Here is a 21,948-nt window from a genome sequence, read left to right on the forward strand (position 1 = left end):
CACTTTGAATATAGCAACATCAGAGCGCTTTGTTGAGCATCTGACTTCTGTTCTTCCTCTCACCAATCTCCATCAGCTTCACCCCACCACTGCAGTGCACTACACATCTGCGATGAGCGTTCTCAAACACTGCTGAGGAGGGGGGAGGAGAGGAATGGATAATGAGAGAGGGGAAAAAGGAGGGGGAAAAGGAAGCCAGGAATAGCCGGTTGGACAGATGTGCGGAGTCAAGAGCTAGTGTTGCCATCCAAAGCCCTGAAACACTGGTGAAACCCCGAAACACAAGCAGTCCTGCAGAATCACCATGTAGAGCGGAAGAATGGGAATGCAGTAACTGCAGTTGTAGAGGATCAACCTCAGCAGATGGTAAGACACTGCAAAACAATGGGAATAGCATCATTCTAAGGAGCTTGACAACATGGGAATGCCATCCGCATCCAGACAGGATTTGTTGTGGTGGATTTGCTACTGGAGCTGCGGTTTAGTAACACTTGTCTGATTGTATTGCAGTGTGGGAAGAGCAGAGAGATGCTGTGAAGCAAAAGCATTTATTTCCAGCCACTGTCGTTGTAACATCCGCACATCAGGAAACATGTATGCCTTTTATTCTTTGCTGGTGTACATCTTCTACACCGTCTTTAAAAAGGAGGAGGAGGCAGCACTCGAGGGGGCGTATGGAGAATCCCCAGAGGTATGTGTGGTCGCAGTGGACACACGTCGATAGACATGCTAATATATGCATTCTTTATTGTTCTCTGTACCATATATGCAAACAAGAAAAATAGAATGATTTATTATAATATAATATATTGAATATATAATATTAAAATCAATATAGAAACTAGAGGTAATTTCATTCAATTCGATTATGCACGCATGCACACTCACAGTCACGTATCTTATGTCCTCAGTGGTGGCTTTAACACCTTCCAATAATCACATTTGTCTCCCTCTGTAACTGACAGGAGCCTGGCCATGTTTCCATGGAAACAAAGAGAAAGGGAAAGAGAAGCCACACCCCCAGGTTGGGCAAAAGAGGGTGTGCAAGACTGAGTGATTCAAGTAAGATTGTTTTGTTGTGTGATGTTCTAAATACAATGAAGTGCTGCTCCACATAATCAGCATTCAACCATAATCGCCTATTAAATTTTAGGCAGCAGCAGTGATAGTGATGGGGCATCTCTCAGTGATGAAGATGATGAGTTTGATGAAGGTCATGGATTACCTGCCAAAACACCATTAACAGCTTTCCTGTCTTTCAAGCAAGAGGCAGAAAAGAGAAGAGCCACTAATTCTCCAACAGAACCTAGCGAAAAGGTGAAGACCTTCTAACTACAATCACAAACCATGTTTCATAGTGGTGGTGATTTGGTGGAGTCAGTATTTCAGCAGACCCTTAGCTCTACACTACAGTATGGCATGTCCTGATTATGCTGAGTTAGAATAATATGTCAACATATTTTGTTGATCCTAGAAAAACATTCCTGTCTGAAAATGTAATCATAACCATATCCCTACCCCTAAGCCTATACCTACATCAGCTGATCCACGTCAATTTATAATATGACGCCTATCACAGCATCCTATATAAGCTCCTTCAGTATTATCAGCAGCTATTGCGTTTCACAGGAGCTAATCACCCTCCTCCATCCCCGGCGGCTCCTCTCATCCAGTCAGGATTTGGCATTCTGATTCCTCTAGAATCAGATTAATTTCTAGAATTATGGTGTATATTAAAATAGTGACATTAATGATTGTAACGGGGTTCAAGATTCAGGGAAGAAGGAGGCGGGAACCGGCGAACGTTCAACCTACTTTTAATATTTAAATAAAAGAAATAAACAAAAGGAACCGCCAGCAGCCCCTCGCGGACGACTGCTGGCTACCAAAATAAAACATATACAAACACAAAAGTAACTGCAGCAAGTGCTGGCTACACAGAACAGAAATAAAACATAAAATTAGGCCTCTTCCTCTCTCTATGGGTGCTTCTCATTTCTTATTTGTGCGTCCTCGTTTCCTTTCCTCGCTTCCTTTCCTAGCGCCTCAGCTCCTCCCCCTGTAGGTTGTGAGGGAAGGACGCAAGGAAAGAAAGTGAGGACGGAGGAATCAAATGAAAGTTTTTTTTATACATTGCAATACTTGATCACACGAGCGTCACTTTAGCGTCATCAGCAGCGCTCAAAGGATCTGCCCTTATTTTGTTGAAGTTTGTTTATTTAAGAAATGCATAATGAATAATAATAAAGCAAGATACCCTGTTGAAATATGTGAGATGTGTAGTTTATATAAAAAGCAAGGGTAACGTATAAATTCAAATTATTGTGACCGATGAGACAATAACCGATGTGAAAGGGGAGGAGAATGTATACGTGCGTCACGTTTAGTCAATAAAACACTTCCGCATAGGATACACCTGTGTATCCTCGCTCATGACTCCTCTGAAAGCCTCCTCACTCCTCGATCCTCGACTCCTCGCGGTGCAATTAGAGAATTGAGATGTCCTTCAAGATGGCTGTGCCTGATTGGTTTCCGGGTCATAGGATGGAGGACAGTGGAGCGACGAGACGAGGAGGGATATTGAGAAGCACCCTATCTTCACAGTCGTCGCTCCTTTTATTCTTCCGCTCCTCCGTGAGAGATGTGAGACCGGTGCGTCTCAGAGGTGTCATTCATTAACACTCACGCCACCGGCCTCGCGCCGTTCTCTCACGTCCCTCGGCCTTGTCCTGCTCGCCACAATGAAATACATTTAAGTTGGTTCTATTCTGTTTACACTAACGGGGGTTATTGCTGATCTCCCTGCTCGCCCAGAACAGAACCATACCGCCGATCCAAACTGTATGCTAATTGTCAATCATCTTTGAGGATTGGTCCTGACAGAACTTGACATAAGTGGTTGATTAGAATGTAGAATGTCAGAAAAAAAAAACTTAAATTGATGCCTGGCCCCTTGTCAAACTTAAGGACCTCATTAGACCTTAGCCAGGGTAGATGCTATATTTAATTTTTCATTAATTAAAATGAGGCTGTAATGGATAAATGTAAAGTCTGTAGCTACTTAAATTATAGTACATCCTATTGAACATACTGTACTGTACAGCCTCATTTTCATTAGTGAAAAATTCAATATTTGCTGTCCTTATTTGTGTCCTTAAAGCATAGCATAATATAATATAATAAATATAACATTTTAGTATAATTGGGTTCCTATCATAGTTTTTATTGATAATTTGAATTCGTTTTTATTTTCTGTTTTCATTTTAGTTAAAGGTTTAGTATTTTTGTGCTTTGTCATTTTATAATAGTTTTAGTTTTTTTTAATATGTCTTTAGAGTTTACATTAATTTTATTTCAGCTTTTGTTTTACCTCCACAACACCTTAACATAACTTTTTCCTGGAAGCACCAGTCACATTTTCTGAAAGAGCGTGTAGAAATGTAATTGAACATGTTAAAGCATTTTTATAAGTGCACATTTATTTTTTAATAGTTGAGTAAATATGAAATGTGTATTTTCCAGGTGACAGAGTCTCCATTGCTGTCTGTGATGTCCCACCTCCTGAGCTTCCTGGAGCAATATTCCCACCTGCAACAGCTGCAGCAGCAGGCTGATCAGTACCGTCTGCAGCTACGCAGACACCGTGCCCAGCATCGGCGGAAGATGAAGGCCCTGCGTACGTCCTACCGCCAGCGCCTCAGAGACAAGAACAGTGTGATTAACAACCTGGAGGAAGTGATTGCTCAGCAGCAGAGCCCATCACCCGAAAATGAGGGTGAGACCTTTTGAACCTAAATAAATCACAGAATCTCAGTGTGAAGACTTTAGCTGTGGATAAATATGTGTTTAATATTAGATGCCTCTCTTTATGTACTGTACCTTGACATTCATTGATTTTTTGTAGGCTACATTTTGCCTTATGCATAACCTGATTTCATCAAGTACAGCATGTTCCTGGATCAACATTTTTGTTGATCCTGGAACAACACTCCATTCAACCAATCAGATTTTAGGGGAAAGTTTACAGTTTATGTCAAGTTTTGGCTTACAACAAGGGTTAGGTACTTCATATCACTGCTATTCACTTATCATTTCCCTCTGATTTTAGGGGTAATATATGGGTAGGATTAGGTTTCGGGGCAGGGATATGGTTACCAAATTTTCAGACAGGAATGTTGTTCCAAAATCAACAAATTATATACCTAGGAACTGGTCTAACTCTGCAATATCAGGAGGTGAATCTATTTCTGTCTTTGCTGTTTGGTCTGTCTGAAAGACGCAAACCCCCCTTTGGTCTGCGTTAAAAGAATGTTTCTGAATATTTAGACTTACATTGTATACATGTCTGTCAACCCATTTTTTTTATATATATATAAAAATAACTTTTTTTTTACAAACTGTGGTACACATTCAAATTATTTTTACATTATATAGCTTTACCCAGCTAATAGGAAACTTTCTCCGAACTTTAGCTAATGTCCGGCAAGGTTTTCAAAGTTATGAAAAAAATTTCTTTCAGTTACATTACAGGGTTTTTTGTATTATTGCTAACAAACATCGGTCAATACTGAAGCCACATTTTTAAAACTCTTCATGCAGTCTGCATTACCAAGATGAATCTTGGCCAAACAGTTAATCTCACCTCAGACCAATAAAACACTTTATATATGTCTCAAAATAAAGTGGTTCCACCATAACACTGGCAACAATTCTCATTCAGGAAACATGCATTTCATTCATGTCAAGTCAAGTAAAGTCACCTTAATTTATAAAGCGCTTTTAATTCAATGTCATGTACTCAGCTTTGTGGTGTACTTGCACATGACTCTTAATGATCAGTACACTAGAATATATTGAGCTATATTAAGCCCAAAGGTGTTTGAAAAAAGGAGGTCTATACTACCTGGCGAAAGCTATTCATTCCTTTTCATCCCTAATTCACACATAATTTTGAGAAAATGTAAACATCCCTCCCAAAAAAAAACCCCAGCATTGTTAAAATTTCTACTAATGAAATATATCTAAAATGATTTTAAATGTTGTTGCACAAAAAATATATTTACATCAAATGTTATAGCAGCTATCTGGGATATGCTAACCATTCAAACCTTGACCCCTTCGTCATCAGAATAAGAATCAGAATCAGAAAGACCTTTATTGCCGAGTGTGCTTGCACACACAAGGAATTTTCCTTGGTACTGAGGCTTCCAGTGCACATATACAAATACAGATACAACAAGTAATAGTAATACAAACAGTAATACAAATTCTACAAATAAAATTATAAAAAATATGAAAATACTATAAAAATGTATGGTCACAGTTGGGTTTTGTCAGAATAAACATTTACAGATAATGAACATATTTACAGTATTTTGTATAGTATGAATAAATATAAATATCACCTGAATTTTTAAGATATTGCACTAAACAGTGGGAGTATTGCACTTACAGGCATATGCCTTGGGAGATATGTTAACTGTTCAGAAGGGAGATGGCCTGTGGGAAGAAACTGTTCCTGTGCCGAGATGTTCTAGTGGCCAGTGATCTGAGTTGCCGTCTTGACGGTAACAGTTCAAACAGGTGGTGTCCAGGGTGAGTGGAGTCTGTGTTGATTTTACCTGCTCTCTTCCTCACTCTGGAAGAGTACAGGTCCTGGACGGATGGCAGGGGGGCACCAATAATCCTCTCCGCAGTCCGAACTGTCCTTTGTAGTCTCCTAATGTTTGATTTTGTAGCTGAACCAAACCAGACAGTGATGGAAGTGCATAAAACAGACTCAATGACGGCTGAGTAGAACTGAATCAGCAGCTCCTGTGGCAAGTTGAACTTCCTCAGCTGGCGAAGGAAGTACAGTCTCTGCTGGGCCTTTTTCACAGTGGAGTCAATGTGATTGTCCCACTTCAGGTCCTGAGAGATGATAGTCCCCAGGAACCTGAATGACTCCACTGCTTCCACAGTGCTGTTCATGATGGTGAGTGGGGGGAGTGCTGGGCTGTTCCTCCTGAAGTCCACGATCATCTCCACTGTTTTGAGCGTGTTCAGCTCAAGGTTGTTATTACTGCACCAGACAGCCAGATGTTCAACCTCCAGTCTGTAAGCAGACTCGTCACCGTTTTGGATGAGACCGATGACAGTGATGTCGTCTGCAAATTTCAGGAGCTTGACAGTGGGGTCTTTAGAAGTGCAGTCATTAGTGTACAGGGATAAGAGCAGTGGGGAGAGAACGCACCCTTGGGGGGCGCCAGTGCTGATTGTGAGTGTCTTGGATGTGTGTTTCCCCAGTCTCACTCGCTGCTGCCGGTCCGTCAGGAAGCTGGTGATCCACTGACAGATCGAGGATGGCATGGAGAGCTGGGTCAGTTTGGCTGTGAGAAGACCAGGCATGATGGTATTGAAGGCCGAACTGAAGTCCACAAAGAGGATCCTTGCATAAGTCCCTGGTCTGTCGAGATGTTGCAGGATATAATGCAGTCCCATGTTGACTGCATCATCCACAGACCTGTTTGCTCTGTAAGCAAACTGAAAGGGATCCAGCAGGGGTCCGGTGATGTCCTACAGGTGGGCCAGCACCAGTCTTTCAAACGACTTCATGACCACAGACGTGAGAGCGACAGGTCTCTAGTCATTAAGTCTAGTGATTTTGGGTTTTTGTGGACAGGAATGATAGTGGAGCGTTTGAAGCAGCAGGGAACTTCACACTGCTCCAATGATCTGTTGAAGATCTGCGTGAAGACCGGGGCCAGTTGGTCAGCGCAGGCTTTTAAACAAGCAGATGAGATGCCGTCTGGGCCTGAAGCTTTCCTAGTCTTCTGTTTTTTGAAACTCTGCTCACGTCCTCCACACAGACCTGAAGCTCAGGTTGAATGGCGGGGGGGGGGGGGGGGGAGGAGTGGGAGTGCAGGAGGTGATGGTGAATGTGTGAAGTGCAGATCATACAGGGTGTGTGGTGTGAATGAGGGCTTTTCAAACCGGCAGTAAAATGAATTTAAATCGTCAGCCAGGTGTTGATTGTCCACAGATCGAGGGGATGGTGACTTGTAGTTGGTGATGTTCCTCAGGCCATTCCAGACTGATGATGGGTCGTTGGATGAAAACTGTTTTTTCAGTTTATCACAGTAGTTCCTTTTACCAACTCTGATCTCCTTTGTCAATCTGTTTCTGGCCTGGTTATACAAGATTTTATCCCCACTTCTGTAAGCATCCTCTTTGGCATGACGAAGGTGTTTGAGTTTCCCAGTAAACCATGGTTTATCATTAGTGAATGATAAGAATGTCCTGGTAGGAATGCATGTATCCTCACAGAAACTTATATATGATGTTACAGTATCTGTGAGCTCATCCAGATCGTTGGTAGCAGCTTCAAAAACAGTCCAATCAGTGCAATCAAAGCATGTCTGTAGATTCTGCTCTGCTTCATTAGTCCATCTTTTTACAGTCCTTATTACAGGTTTAGCTGATTTCAGTTTCTGCCTGTAGGTCGGTATGAGATGAACCAAACAGTGATCAGAGAGCCCCAAAGCTGCCCCTGGGGCCGAGTGATACGCATTTCTTATTGTGGTGTAACAGTGGTCCAGTATATTACTGTCTCTGGTGGGACATGTAACGCGCTGTCTGTATTTTGGTAGTTCACGGGAAAGATTTGCTTTGTTAAAATCCCCAAGAATGTCTAAAAGAGAGTCTGGGTCCCTTTGTTCTGTTTCAGCTATTTGTTCAGCCAGCTGTTGTAGCGCCGCGCTCGCGCACGCGTCTGGAGGGATGTAAACATTCACGAGAATGAAAGAGGAAAATTCCCGAGGCGAGTAAAAGGGTTTACCGTTTATGAAATGTGCCTCTAAATTAGGAGAGCACATCTTCTTCAGTGTTGTCACATCTGAACACCAACTTTCGTTAATGTAGAAACACAATCCACCACCTCTCGTTTTCCCCATTAGCTCCGCGATGCGATCCGCTCGGAACAGCTGGAAGCCCGGCAGATCTATTGCGTTGTCCGGTATGGCTTCACTCAGCCAGGTTTCAGTGAAGCACAAAGCAGCAGAGTTTAAAAAATCCTTGTTAGTGTGGGTGAGGAGAAGAAGTTCATCCGTTTTGTTAGGAAGGGATCGGAGATTCGCATGATGAATACTGGGGAGTGCGCGTTAACCAGCGCGCCGGCACGCTTTCCCGCGTTTGCGTCTGAACGCGCGTTTGAACAACACCGCTGGCCCTCAGACGAGAATGTCCAGCAAAATGTCCGAATAATCAAAAACTGTAGAAAAGGTTCCTGGTGTGTGTTTCCTAATGTCCAGTAGTTCGTCTATGGTGAAACTGATAGGAAAAGAATGACTAAACGCAGAACAAACGAACAAAAACAACACAATTTTGTGTTGAACACAATCATGACACCCACATGTCTGCAGACATTTTCAATTAATCCATTAGCCACATGAAATACAGATACAGTATGAATCATATTAATCAGATGGCTAATTGACATGGGAATACATGGGAATACATTGTTACTCATGAGACGTCTATGTCTTTTATTATTAGCATGTAGTAAAAATACCCATTTGTCCGGCTGGTACATCTACAGCACTTGGCATGTTTCTCTGTGGCTCACAGAGATGAATAAAACATTGTGAGAGCTGCTTCTCTTACAAATGCAAGTGCACTTACAAACTAGCACAGCTGAACTTCACGTGCACTGCTGTAAGATACTATATAAATGCAGTGTACAGCCGAGAGGAAATTCAGCTTTAAATAACGAAAGCATAAAATGAGTTGACCATGCTCTCATGATTTGAGTTTTATATTATGTGAGGAGGAGAACGATGAAAAAAACACAATAAGGAAATCGGTTTTAAGGAGTATTGGTCAATTATACTGTTCAGGGCTCATTGCACAGAAATATTGACCACAAAATCATTCAGAATCAAATATCCCAGCCAACATTTCTTAGTGGAGCCAATTTAGGCATGAAATGGGCTTAAGTTACATGTGTTCCATGTCTGCCCATATCTGAATTAGCCCATAGCTCATACCCATATTGTGCCTACATTAACCCCACCATGAAATGTTGTCTGGAATTACAGAAAGTTGTGTAATATTTGCACTTTTTGTTCAAGCCTGTTCCTCCATCATGTTTGTTCCACATCACGTTTGCGGTGGCGTCCCTGTGTGTCTCCATTCATCCTTCCCACCAATAGACTTGCTCCACCCGAGACTGGAAGCTCATATCTGACGCCACCTGCCTCAGTAATTTAGTGTACAGTAAAGGAAAATACAGCAACTCTGACTCGGCATATCAATAATAAATGGCGGGAATCTAAATGAAATGTTGCAGAGCGGTTAGGCTGCCACGCATGTTGCACAAGTCTTTGAGTTCAAAACTCGGGTCTTAAGTCTTAAGCTAAATCCGAGGAAAGTTGTGCGGCTCAGAGTCTGCTTAAAAGAGTTTTCAGTTATGTTCCTTACATTTCTTATAAGAAATAGAAATTAGAACAGCACTATTGTAACAAATCCACTAGGAGGCAAATCCACAAACAAATCCACTAAGGAACCAATCAATACATGACACATGAGTCGAAGAACCAAAGTGCAAGATCATATGAGCGTAAGGGACAAAACCAGGATGTAAAGGTGTGTTCACTGCACGCCATGTTGTAATTACTGTGATTTAAAGAGCCTTCACATCTTCGTAGTGCTCGTATCTGCTGCTACGATAACAGGAAATTCTAATACACTTCATTTACGTATTTCCGGTCGAAAAATGCGGAAGTGCGTAAAAGGTCTATTAGCCTACAGCTTGTAAGCTGGGAATTTTCTGCGAGCTCCTGCTTGTACCACATGACCATTTTAACACCTGACAAAACATACGATACAGCTATAAAATTAATGTGAATAGCAAAATAATTAGTTGAGAAATGTTTGAATTTTTATTAAAATCTTGAACTTTGAGCCGAAATTTTAATTTGCAACTTTGGATGGAAACACAGCTAATTACATTTATTGTGCCTATACAGACACAGAGACAATTACTCAAGATCCCCTTCCTCCAAAAGCTAAGTTAAAAAGACATGCCTGCTGAATATGTGGAAGATTTAGGAGCAACTACTGTGAAAGCTCGATCACCCTTTAATGACTTCTTAGAACAAGGGAGTACCAAAAACATTTGATCCGTCAATCTCAGTGTCCTAGTCAATGTGTAAAATCCTAAAAGGTTAGTGATATAAATTGGAGACATGTTGTAAAGAGCTTTAAAAACCAATAATAAAATCTTAAAATCAATCCTATACTGCATAATTTTTCCTTTGAGAGGAACATCGGGCAGTGGGAGTTCTCTTTTTATGCAAAGAGGTCCAATTGTGCATTTCTGCACTTCTGAAAATGCTGTAGAGATCATGTAAACCAACTGGGGGAGGATTCCCCTCTTCCCCGCCTATGGTCCATTCCGGGACAGCATATCTGCTCCTGTGTTTATGGAGCCTGTTACGTGAACTGCTCTCACTGAGCAAAGATTGTACCAGGGCCAAAGAAGGAGGCGGCATTCCAACTTGTTTAGCAGATGAGACCTGAGACCCCCTTGGTAATTTATTTAGGCTACCACTGACATGCTGTCTGATCGGACCATGACATGGTGCCCCTTGAATTCTTACTGGAACTCATTGAAGGCCAGAAGTACTGCCATCATTCCCAGGCAGTTGATGTGCCAATTCGCCATCGGTTCCATCCAGGACACTACTTTCCTTCTGGATACTGAACCCAGCTCTACCCCCAACTGATACAGATGGGGCAATTTCCTGGGGACCAGTGATTTGGTAAAACCATGGTTCACCCTGAGAATGAGGTGGCCTTTGTGCCACACTTGAGATGGGACGTGGGCCTTCAGTGTTGTAGCCTAGTGGCCGAATATGTAACAGACCCAATGGAACTACTGAGGCGGCTGCTGCCATGAGGCCCAGTAGCTTCTGAAACATTTTCAGGGGAAGGATATCCCCGATTCTGAAAGATGCCGCTAGCCTCTGAATTTTCAGAGCGCGCTCCAGTAGAATCCAGGCCCGCATTTGGGCCGAGTCCAAGACTTTCCAAGTGGCTGAGGAGCTAAGATCTGTGCGTGCATAGTTTTTTCTTCGATTGGGCTAAGGGCAACCAATCATTGAGGCTAGTTCAGGATGTGTACTCTCAACTGTCTCACGGTGGAGAGGGCCGCATCCAGACATTATGTAAAAGTCACAGAGCTAGGAACAATCCGAATGGTAGGATTGTATATTGGTAAGCCACTCCTTATGCCAGATGAACTAGCTTCTTTTGAAATTCCATTCTAAACAGTCATGCCATGTGTGTGTTTGTGTGTAGGTGAGTACATGCTACCTACATCATCTCCGGTTGGGCTGCATAAGTTGGTTCAATCTCTATGCGGGCTGCAGGGAGAGAGGAGTCAACTGAGAGGAGAGCTGCGATCGCTTCATTCACAGCTTGAGCAGAGAGAACGAGATCGCCACACAAAAGTGCAGGCCTTCCAACAGCAGGTGATGAGCATTACTCATCCAGTCACTCATTCTATAAAGATTTCCATTACACGAGAGTAGATGTTAAAACTTCATGCTGATTTGTACTCGGCTTTCGCCAAGATAAGCACCAACTAAGACATAGCTTTACAGTAACCTATGCTTCTCCATCCATTTACGCTTCTTTCCATATGGTGATGTAATATGGATACATTACATATATGTATCACGTATATGGTGATACATTCATACTATCATTCAACCCACAACATGTATTCATGCAATCAGTGATGCTTTCACATTCAGGGTATTTAATAGCACATCTCTTATTCCTCTCTCTACCTCACCAATCATCATGAAAGCATCTCTTTTTTACCTTTATCCAGACAGTAATATATAAGTCTGCATATTTCATCCATTCAGCTACCTCTCCATCAGTTTGTTCAGTTTCATCCATCCTCTTAACTCATTTTTCTTTCCAGACTTGCTAAGCTGACACAATTGATTTTTTTCCCTGTAGATTGATGAGCTGAAGAGCTGTATTGAGGAAAGAGAAGAGGAGCTGTCCAAACTCAGAGTTACATCAGTAAGCTTTTGGAAGAATCTGTTCCAGTGCTCTCCATTTGAAACTGAGTTCATTAAAACCAGACCAGACAGCCTCAAAATGATTCGTGACCAAGAGCTTATCTAGGTTGTTCCATCAGACACTTTTTTTCCAGGTCAGCTGTGACTTTTTTCTGTGTTTTTTTCTTTCACCAGGGAGTAACAGACTCTGAAAAACGAGTGCTTTGCTTATCAGCAGAGAATGAGAGTTTGAAACACAGCCTCACAGTGACGCAGGGTCTTCTGCAGCAGCTGTCGGTCATCCCATCCCAGTCCAGCTCTGTGCTCATCAAGGTGAGAATGTATTTTAATGCATTGGGTACAGTAACTGATGACAACAAAACTCATATGACACTCCTGACTGTTGTCTTTACTTCCTCCCTTGTGACATTTTCAGTACGACTCACCTCTGTGGCCCATAGACATATGCTCTCATTCACTAACCATGATTTCATTATATTATTATATTATTATTCATTATATTCATATTATTATATTATTGTTATGCACGTACATATTTGTAAAATCTGCAAGCAAATTTTCTACATTTAAATTTTGAAACAACTGAAACCACAAAAAAGCAAAAAAAAATGAAAATAGCCTTCATTATACACTGTAAAAATGGATCTTTTGAAAAAAACTTGAAAAATTCAATTCAACATGCATTCAGATATTTTCAACATACGTTCATATTTATTTTTTTGAGTGCATGTTCTTTAACATGCATTCAATACATAAACAAGATTTACTGTCCAACAAATTTTAAAGCAGTAATTATGGTAACCACATATAGTTCTATAGGGCGCTTGTTGTTGAGAATGTACATAGAACTCAACACTTGACACACAAATCCTTAAGAACGGTGACAATCAATAAATGTAAAAATACGAGCTCTTAACATCAGAATGTCACACATAACTAACAATAATGACAAGACAGCCAAATTCATCAAACAGCAAAACAATGGTGCAATGCATGCTGGGAACTCCCATAACATTTTTAATACAATGTTCAGACGACTGTGTTTGACTTGGAGGGACAACATTTGGGGGAATTTTGTTGGTAACATGGGTTTTATGTAGTTTCAAGTAATCCACATTTTCAAAAGATCCCATAACTAGAAAATATGTAGCTTTCTTTACAGTGTAAAGAGTGAAATAACAAAGTGATTCTACAAAAGTATAATTTTTTTCTATCATTACTTTCTATTTTAAATAAAATACAAAATCCAGCCTGTGTGGTGCGGTTGTATATGGTCATAGCTTGGACGTCATTATGTGTATATGCACCGATTGTATGAATTATATGAATTATTAGTATACTATTGTATCCTATAGGAAAATGAGAACTTGCGCAGTCGTGTTCTGCAGCTGGAAAGTTCACTGCAGCAGCGGGCAGAGCAGCTGTCAACTCTGGAGCACCAGAAAGAGCAGAGCGAATGGAGGAAGGCAGAAGAGCTCAGGAGGCGAGAGGAGAGTGTGAGAGATTTGCAGCTTGAACTAGACAAAGAACGCAACAAGGAGCCTGTGGTTAAAGTAAGAAAAATGCAAGAATATGAACTTAAAACCTAAAAAAAGCCACAACAAACTTGATCAAATTGATTTTTATCAGATACACACACACACATACACGAAAGACATATAGGTAAGTATTTTGTGTATTACGAGAAAACGGACCATAAATATTGATGATTTGTCTTGTACTCTGGGGTATAGTATTTTGTCCAATGACATACTCTTTAGAATGAGAATCACTAGTAATAATTCATATTTTTTTCCTGTCTTCTAGTATGTTACCCAAACCGTTGAGGTGGAGTCGCCTTCAACTCTGCGTCAACTATCTGAAGCCAGACAACAGAATGCACAGCTTTCTGGGAAGCTAAGCAACCAGAGCGAACGATGCAGACAATTGGAGGAGAACATCAGACATTCAGATGAAGTCAGCTGCAATTTGCAACACAAGGTTTCTAAGCTTTATCCATTTGTTTTTTATGATTGTACATACTGTATAACTTGAAGCTAAAGATCTTATGTCAGAACACAACTAGAAAACCTCAGCTCTTCTAAAAAAGCAATGGCTCCACAGATTGCTGCATATGAGAGGGAGATTGGGACCCTGAGGGAGGAGCTGCTGAAGGAGATTGGACATCTTGAGGAAAAGAAAGAGGCAGCTGTAAAAGCGGCAGCCAACTGCTCTGAGGAGCATCTCCAGAGCCTGCAGAACCAGTTCATGAGTGAGTTTACTGTACATACTGTATAACTTGAAGCTAAAGATCTTATGTCAGAACACATAGTATAGTACTACAAATCCTAAAAGATGGTTCATACCTGTTCTTTAAAAATTGTTTTGGTGATTTCATGTTTTCTAATCCCTATAATCTTCCTGGCACACTTGGTATTGTCTATAGCAGGGACGGGCAACGTCGGTCCTGGAGTGTGGCTGTCCTGCAGAGTTTAGCTCCTCCAACCCTAATCAAACACACCTGAACAAGCAAATCAATGTCTTAAGGATTATTTCTGCCAAATCCATTTGAAGGCAAGCCTGCAATCTTAGCCGAAAAAGCGTAATGCCAGATAATGGTGCGGTACGCAGGGAAGGATACAAGAGCTGGGAACTCCCACATTTTCTTAGGAAAAGGGTTGTTTTGAGAGAGCTAGAAGCAAACATATTACAGCATCAGTTTCCAATAGTTTAGATCATCTCCAGTTTGCTTACAAAAGTATGAGGGGAACCGATGATGCAACTGTTACTATGTTTCACACCATGGCAAAGCACCTTCAAGCCCCCTCCCACCTAGCTAGGGCCCTGTTTATTGATTTTACATCTGCCTTTAACAGCATGCAGCTCCACACCCTGCTGCAGAGACTTATCGATATAGGAGTAAATGGTGGTATTATCTACCTTGTAAGAGATTTCCTCTCTGATCGCCCTCAACAGGTTCTGGTTAAAAATACTCAGCCTGCCAAGTATTATTACCTCAAGGGACTATTCTTTCCCCATGACTCTTTTCCATTTATACAAACGAATTCCAATTAGATCGGGAAAATTTTCGTTTGTTTAAGTATGCAGATGATATGGCCCTGGTTGCTTTATTAAAGAGGGGGGACATAGTTGGAGAGGAAGTATATAGAGCACATGTGTCATCACTCCAGAAATGGTGCGATGAAAGTTCCTTAGAGATAAATGTAGCAAAGACAAAGGAACTTGTCTTTCATGAAAAGGACACTGTGCAGCCCCTTATAATTAGGGGACAAATAGTAGAGGTAGTAGAAAAGTTCAAATACCTCGGTAGATATATTGATTCTAATCTAAATTTCGGTGAAAATACAGATTATATTTTTAAAACCTGTAACCAACGTCTCCATCTACTGCGCAAGCTCAACTCCTTCAGAGTGAGCAAGCACATTATGGAAATAGTCTATAAGAATCTGATAGAGAGTATTCTAACCTTTAAAATGGGGATGTGGTATGGTAATTTAAACGTAAAAGGGAGAAACAAGTTGCAGAGAATAATAAACCTCGCCTCAAAAATCATAGGGACAAGTCAGAAACAATTAAGTTCCATGTACGAGGAAGCTCTCAGGAAAGAAGCTTTTGGAATAGCAAACGATCCCTCTCATCCACTCAATGGGGAGTTTGAACTCCTTCCCTCTGCCAGACGTTACAAAGTACCTAGGGCAAATCGTAACATTTTTAAAAATTATTTTATTCCTAATGCAATTCGGACGCTGAATAACACGCCCCGTTGATTTATTGTAACGTTCTTGCTATTTGCTGTGCTGCATTTTGCCCCGAAGATGTCTGTGTGTTAGTCCTGTTGTTCTTGTTGTTTTTGTTGTTGTTGGTTTGATTGTTGTTCTTATGAGACCAAAGGCAAATTTCCACATTGTGGACAATAAAATAAAATGAATGAATGAATGAGGCCATTTGTTTTATGTTTGTCGATGGAGGAGAGGCTTCACTACGCTGAATATAACCACTTTTGTGAGGAAATAGCTTATCATGTAATGATCGACAGCCCATCAGCTAATCTTTAGCATGTTAGCACATTTGTTTTCGATTGATCTATTTTTAAAGTTTCCACCAAAATAAAATTCTCATAAGAGAAGTCACAGACAATTGTGTAACAGGTAGGGTTCAGTTTATGGCACTTCTCATTCATTTCTATGGTATCCGCAAACAGTGATTGACTGCCGTACAACTCTGAACGATTTTCAATGATGTCAAGGCTGTAATGTGATTGGTTATCAAGGCACACGTGATTAACCACTATGCTTTTTCCAATGGTAGAGCCACGGACGCTCTTATCCCCCAATAATAAGCCCATCTCTGCTAAAGCCACAGACAGGAAAGGTTTTTTATCAGGGTTCCAGCTAAAATTCTGCAGGACAGCAGCACACTAGGACCGATGTTGACGTCCCTGGTCTATAGTCTTCCCTCCACAAGACATATGATTTAGGTGTGCTCATGAGCACCCCTATTGTTGACATTGTTAAATGTGTGGAAATGTGTATGGCTCACTGCATGTTTATATGTAATATCCAGCCCTCCAGAAGCGTCTGAGTGCTCTCCCTCCCACGTTACGCTCCATGAAGACCGATTATGCCAGCCTGCGCAGTCAGGTCCGCAACTTTTCTGACTTCTATGGAACAGCTATCAAAGAAGCCAAGAAACAGGTAAGCAAATATCTACTGCTGCATAAACCTGTACTAAATGTACAACTTCTAAGATCAAAGAGTTTGTTATTGTCACATTTTATTTGTTGCTTTAATTTCTAAATAGTTTTCTAATATTACAACATTATTCCCTAGATAATGGCAGCTATAAATGAGATGTCAGAGGCCAACAAAGACCTTTTGGAAAAATACAAAAGGGAGGTAGCGCTCCGCAGGAAGTACCATGAGCAGCTGGTTGAGCTTAAAGGTTGGCACTAATGACCATTTTTACCATTTCTGTCCATAGCGAAATATATGTAAAGTTTTTTTGTGTTTTTTTTCTCCCACCAGGTAATATTCGTGTTCTGTGCCGTGTAAAGCCAGTACTGAAGGAAGATCAACATGAGGAAGGCCAAGCGGTAGTTGTGACAACAGACCCCAATAATGAATCTGCACTCACAGTTTTAAGCAAGGGAAAGGCCAAAAACTTTGAGCTTGACAAAGTATTTCACCCTCAGGCCACTCAAGATGAGGTAATTTCACATGAAATTCTAAAAGACTTATAGGCCTATAAACATCGGTAGCCTATATAGTAAAAATACACTGATATTTAATGTCTGGTTGCAATCGCTAAGTTTGTCATTATTTTCATGGCTGATATTAAAATTATATTCTATTTTGTCTAAATAAATAAAATAAATTAAACACTAAAATCCATCTTTCTTCCATGCTACAAGTGAATTTAAGCATCACAACATTATTAAAAATGTATTCTGTATTCATTTTGAGATTAGATAAAGATTACACTGAAGTGTAATTAAGTTATTTGCTAAGATTAAGTGAGCATTAGATGAAATTCGGGTAAAGCATGCACACAAGTAGATATCCAACACTAAAGTGTAACAATAAATCTCTAAAACCAGCCAATAACTGTTATGGTATCATACATAGCGCATGCCTACAGTATAGGTTGCTTAAATGGCTTAAAGGGATAGTTCACCCTAAAATGAAAATTCTGTCATAATTTACTCACCCTCAAGTTTTTTCAAACCTGTATCAATGGTTTTCTTCTGCTAAACACAAAAGAAGATATTTTGAAGAATGCCGGTAACCAAACAATTGATGGACCCTATTGACTTCCATAGTATTTTTTTCCCCAAACTATGGAAGTCCATCAGCTGTTTGGATACATATTCTTAAAAAAAACTCATACAGGTTTGGAACAACTTGAGTTTGAGTAAATGATGACATAACTTTTATTTATCTGTAAACTATCCCTTTAATTGATCAAGAAAGCATTTTTTAGTAGTTTTTGAAATGTATTTTTATACCATTCTTTATCTTTCAGGTGTTCCAGGAAATTGAGCCGCTCATCACATCCTGTATAGATGGGTATCATGTTTGCATCTTTGCTTATGGCCAGACAGGATCTGGCAAGACCTATACTATGGAGGTAATATATAGGGATCTGTAACTATATACCTGTCATAACATATGGTTCCGATTTCATACTTTTGACCATGATAATCTGTTTCCATTAATTATTCAATAAGACTGTCAGGTCTCATTAACCATCCGTGTCTGCTCAGGGTACTGTTGAGAACCCTGGTATCAACCAACGAGCCCTTAAGCACCTGTTCAATGAGATTGAGGAAAGAAAAGACATGTGGACGTATGCCGTCAGTGTCAGTTCAGTGGAAATTTACAACGAGGTCCTGAGGTATTGTATTTTACCTCTTTATCATGAAAAATTATTTGGTGGTCTCCATCTACAACTCTTTTGAACTTAAAATAAATTGTTGCCCATTCAAATCAATGCAACAACCTGTCGTTCAATTGATGTTTATGAGGAATATTGAAGTGTTAGATCGCCCAAAAATTTTAATTCTATCATCAGTTACTCACCCTTATGTCGTAAACTTCTAAATCCTCAAGACCTTCATTAATCTACACAAATTCGAAACCTGTGAGATTTCTGTCGTGTTTTATATTATATGTACAGATTAAAAATTTAATTTTACATATAAACATTGATCAACTCACATGCATAGAACACATTTAAATATGGTAAACGGAAGCTCAACTGCACTTAAATTTACATTCATTTAACAGACACTTTTATCCAAAGCGACTTACAAATAAGGAATACAACAAGTGATTCATCCTAAAGATGCAATAAACACAAGAAGTGCAAGTAATACAAAGCAGAAAGTTTACATCGTTCAAATTCAGAAAGTTTACATCGTTCAGTGCAGTGCGGGGTGGTTGTTTGAAGGGGGGGGGGGGGGGGGGGGGGAGGGAGGTTGTTTGAAGTTGAACGAAAGTCTAAGAATGACAGGAGGGTTGAGTAAATAATGACAGTTTTCATTTTTGGGTGAACTAACCCTTTAATACAGGGTTTCTCAAACTCGGTCCTGGAGGGCCGCTGTCCTGCAGAGTTTAGCTCCAACCCTGATCAAACACACTTACCTGTGAGTTTGTAGTGAGCCTGAAGACCTTGATTAGCTTGCTCAGGTGTGTTTGATCAGGTTTGGAGCTAAACTCTGCAGGACAGTGGCCCTCCAGGACCGAGTTTGACAAACCCTGATTTAATACAATTTAATTGTTAATTTTATTTTGGTTGTTAACAACAGAGATCTACTCAGTAAGGATGGAGAGAAGCTTGACATCAAGATCAACCCTGATGGTACAGGACAGCTCCATGTGCCAGGACTCAGGGTCAATGAGGTCAAAAGCTTCCAGCATATCAAAAAAGTGAGTCCCAGGGTGTCATCTGTCAAGATAATGCTGACTATACAAAAAAACTTCTTATAATCTGTTGTTTTTTTTTTGTAGATTTTGGCCATAGCTCGAAAGAACAGGATTACATTTGGAACGCAGATGAATGAGCATAGCTCTCGATCACATGCCTTGCTCACTGTGACTGTGCTGGGCACAGACCTCGCCAGCGGAACCAAAACCAGCGGTCAGTCCCAACAACTCTGGAACTTTATATTGGTTGTTGTGTCTATATACATTGGAGTTGTGAGTTCTCAAATGTCTTGAGTTCCACTCAAACAGTCCCCTGTATCCAAATCCCTGACCTCTCCTTTGCAGGGAAGCTGAATCTTGTGGATCTGGCTGGTTCTGAAAGGGTGTGGAAGTCTGGAGCAGAGGGGGAAAGACTTAAGGAAGCCCAGAATATCAACCGCTCACTGCTCGCTCTAGGAGATGTGATCCAAGCTCTTAAGGCCCACCAGACTCATATACCCTTCAGGAACTCACGACTCACCTACCTGCTGCAGGACTCACTAGGAAAGGGCAACAAAACCGCCATGGTTGTTCAGGTAAAAGGATTTACCAAGACTCACAAGTTAACTCTATTAGCTTAGCTGTGCTAAGCCCCTTACAAAATGACAAATGTGAAACCCTGGGTTAGCCCAGGGTTAAAAAAGCGATAATAACCCAGGGTTAAGAGGAGAGTGAAAAAACAAATTTTTTCACTATCAGGACAAAGTCTGGTCTATACTGTGACACCAAATTAGACAGGAAAGGGACAGGGCCAAGGTAGCTGTCCGAAATATATATCTAACAACAGTTCATTCTTTTTCATATGATGCCAATGAGGTTCAGACATTTTGCCATGCAAAAACTAATTTCAGGGAGGTAGCACTCACACAACAAACCACCGCTAAAGGAATGTAGAGTTTAACAATATCAGAAGCAGACAATGCGTAGACTTTGTGATAAGAGTTTCTGTCCATCCAAAAGTAGTGAGTACTGAATACTGAATAACAAGGATATACAGTTGGGTACATGGATAGCTTATTTTTCATGTTACTAAATGCCTCAAAACTCCCACCTTACCATGAACCTTTTTAATTGTAGTTAATCTAGCAATTAGTTATCCTGGCAGCACTCATATTCTAAACAAAACCTTGTAATTAAACAATTATATGTACTAAAGCAATTTTAACCAGCTTGTTCTATGTTTTGTAAAATATCCCTCAAAGTTCTTGAATGGTCTATAGGTAGTCCATGGAAATGCCATTTGATGGATCACGGAGTTAAACAACCTCCTACACCGTAATGTCAATTTTTAAATAAATCTAATGAACTAAAATACTTGTGTAAAAATAATTTGTCTTCTTTAGGTTTCATCTCTTGAGGGCAATGTCGGAGAGACCTTGTGCTCGCTAAAGTTTGCCCAGCGAGTTTGCAAGGTGGAGCTGGGCCCTGCTGCAAGAAAAATTGAGACGGGAGGACATAATGAAAACAAAAGTTAATGGATACCATCAACCCTCACAAGTAACCACAGGACCAGAAATGGCATTAAGTGTAGATGGATAAGCCTTGCACTTTTCAGCCTGTGGCTGAGGCTTCCAATCCTACTCAAGGGCTACAGTTCTGGAAACTTCTGATGCCACATATTTAGCAATGGCTTTTCTCCATTAGCTGATCTGCATGTCAAAGTCTCACCAACGCCCACCACCACCAGTATAAAGACAAGCTCTCCATCAACGTAAGTTCAAAATATCACTCAAATTCTCCACAGGAAAAATTGGTGAGGATTCACAACACAAAAGACCACTGTATCTTAATCGCTTGAAGTTTATACTGATATTTACTCAAAAACATAAAAATTATTTGGTATATTTAGAAAGTAATGGCCAAAATATGTTTTTTTTGTGTACGGTTGGTGTGGACGTCCATGATTATGTTGTGTATAGAACCAGTCGATCTGTATTTTATTAGGTACAAAGGATGCGAGTTCAGCCGAATTGCACAAAATCAGCATTTGCTGACTTTATTTCCCTGCAAAGATGGTAGCTTAGCATTTTAGATCCGGGCTAATAACCAAAAGGTCATATTTTCCACAATCTGAGGGGGTGATACATAAACCGGATAGTTCTTGAGTTATTTGACAGCAAGAAAATGAAGCCAGCCTTTGGATAAGAAAGCAAAAAAATATAGAACGGTTAAAAATAAGAACGAATGTAACTACACTTGACAACAAAATGTGCAATAGCATTTCTTAGTGGTGAACATCTCATTTTTCGGTTTCGGTCAGAGTAAACCACACTGAATAAAATGTTCCTCTTAAACATTATTATATATTGTATATTTTCATTATTAATTTGTAATAAATATACAACCATACAATATAATATATATTTAAATGAATGATATAGAAGTATTAACTTTCTGGGATGTTTAGGATA

The 21,948-nt window shown here is 40.3% G+C and overlaps 1 protein-coding gene across 1 annotated transcript; it reads left to right on the top strand.

Moving 5' to 3' along the window:
• Positions 1-201: 201 nt before the first annotated feature.
• LOC143718505 (kinesin-like protein KIFC3) lies at positions 202-21,833 on the top strand. Its single transcript, XM_077209551.1, has 20 exons — positions 202-366; positions 511-691; positions 966-1,062; positions 1,154-1,317; positions 3,523-3,775; positions 11,338-11,510; positions 12,010-12,075; positions 12,249-12,386; positions 13,430-13,627; positions 13,881-14,054; positions 14,178-14,325; positions 16,638-16,768; positions 16,904-17,015; positions 17,099-17,280; positions 18,096-18,200; positions 18,337-18,467; positions 19,381-19,501; positions 19,583-19,712; positions 19,844-20,073; positions 20,881-21,833. The coding sequence occupies exons 2-20, from the start codon at positions 593-595 to the stop codon at positions 21,010-21,012; spliced, it is 2,784 nt and encodes a 927-aa protein (XP_077065666.1). The 5' UTR covers positions 202-366; positions 511-592; the 3' UTR covers positions 21,013-21,833.
• The last annotated feature ends 115 nt before the right edge of the window (positions 21,834-21,948 follow it).

This window comes from Siphateles boraxobius, unplaced genomic scaffold (genome assembly GCF_051911475.1).
Source record: "Siphateles boraxobius isolate OS27281-9 unplaced genomic scaffold, OSU_SipBor_1 12, whole genome shotgun sequence".
NCBI classification, from domain to species: Eukaryota; Metazoa; Chordata; class Actinopteri; order Cypriniformes; family Leuciscidae; genus Siphateles; species Siphateles boraxobius.

What these genes read in the sequence shown, in the direction of transcription:
- LOC143718505 (XM_077209551.1), top strand. Translation starts at nt 593, where the DNA reads ATGTATGCCTTTTATTCTTTGCTGGTGTACATCTTCTACACCGTCTTT. An exon ending in TGCAGGCCTTCCAACAGCAG is followed by an intron (nt 11,511 to 12,009) that starts GTGATGAGCATT and finishes TTTTCCCTGTAG; the next exon opens with ATTGATGAGCTGAAGAGCTG. An exon ending in CCAGCTCTGTGCTCATCAAG is followed by an intron (nt 12,387 to 13,429) that starts GTGAGAATGTAT and finishes TGTATCCTATAG; the next exon opens with GAAAATGAGAACTTGCGCAG.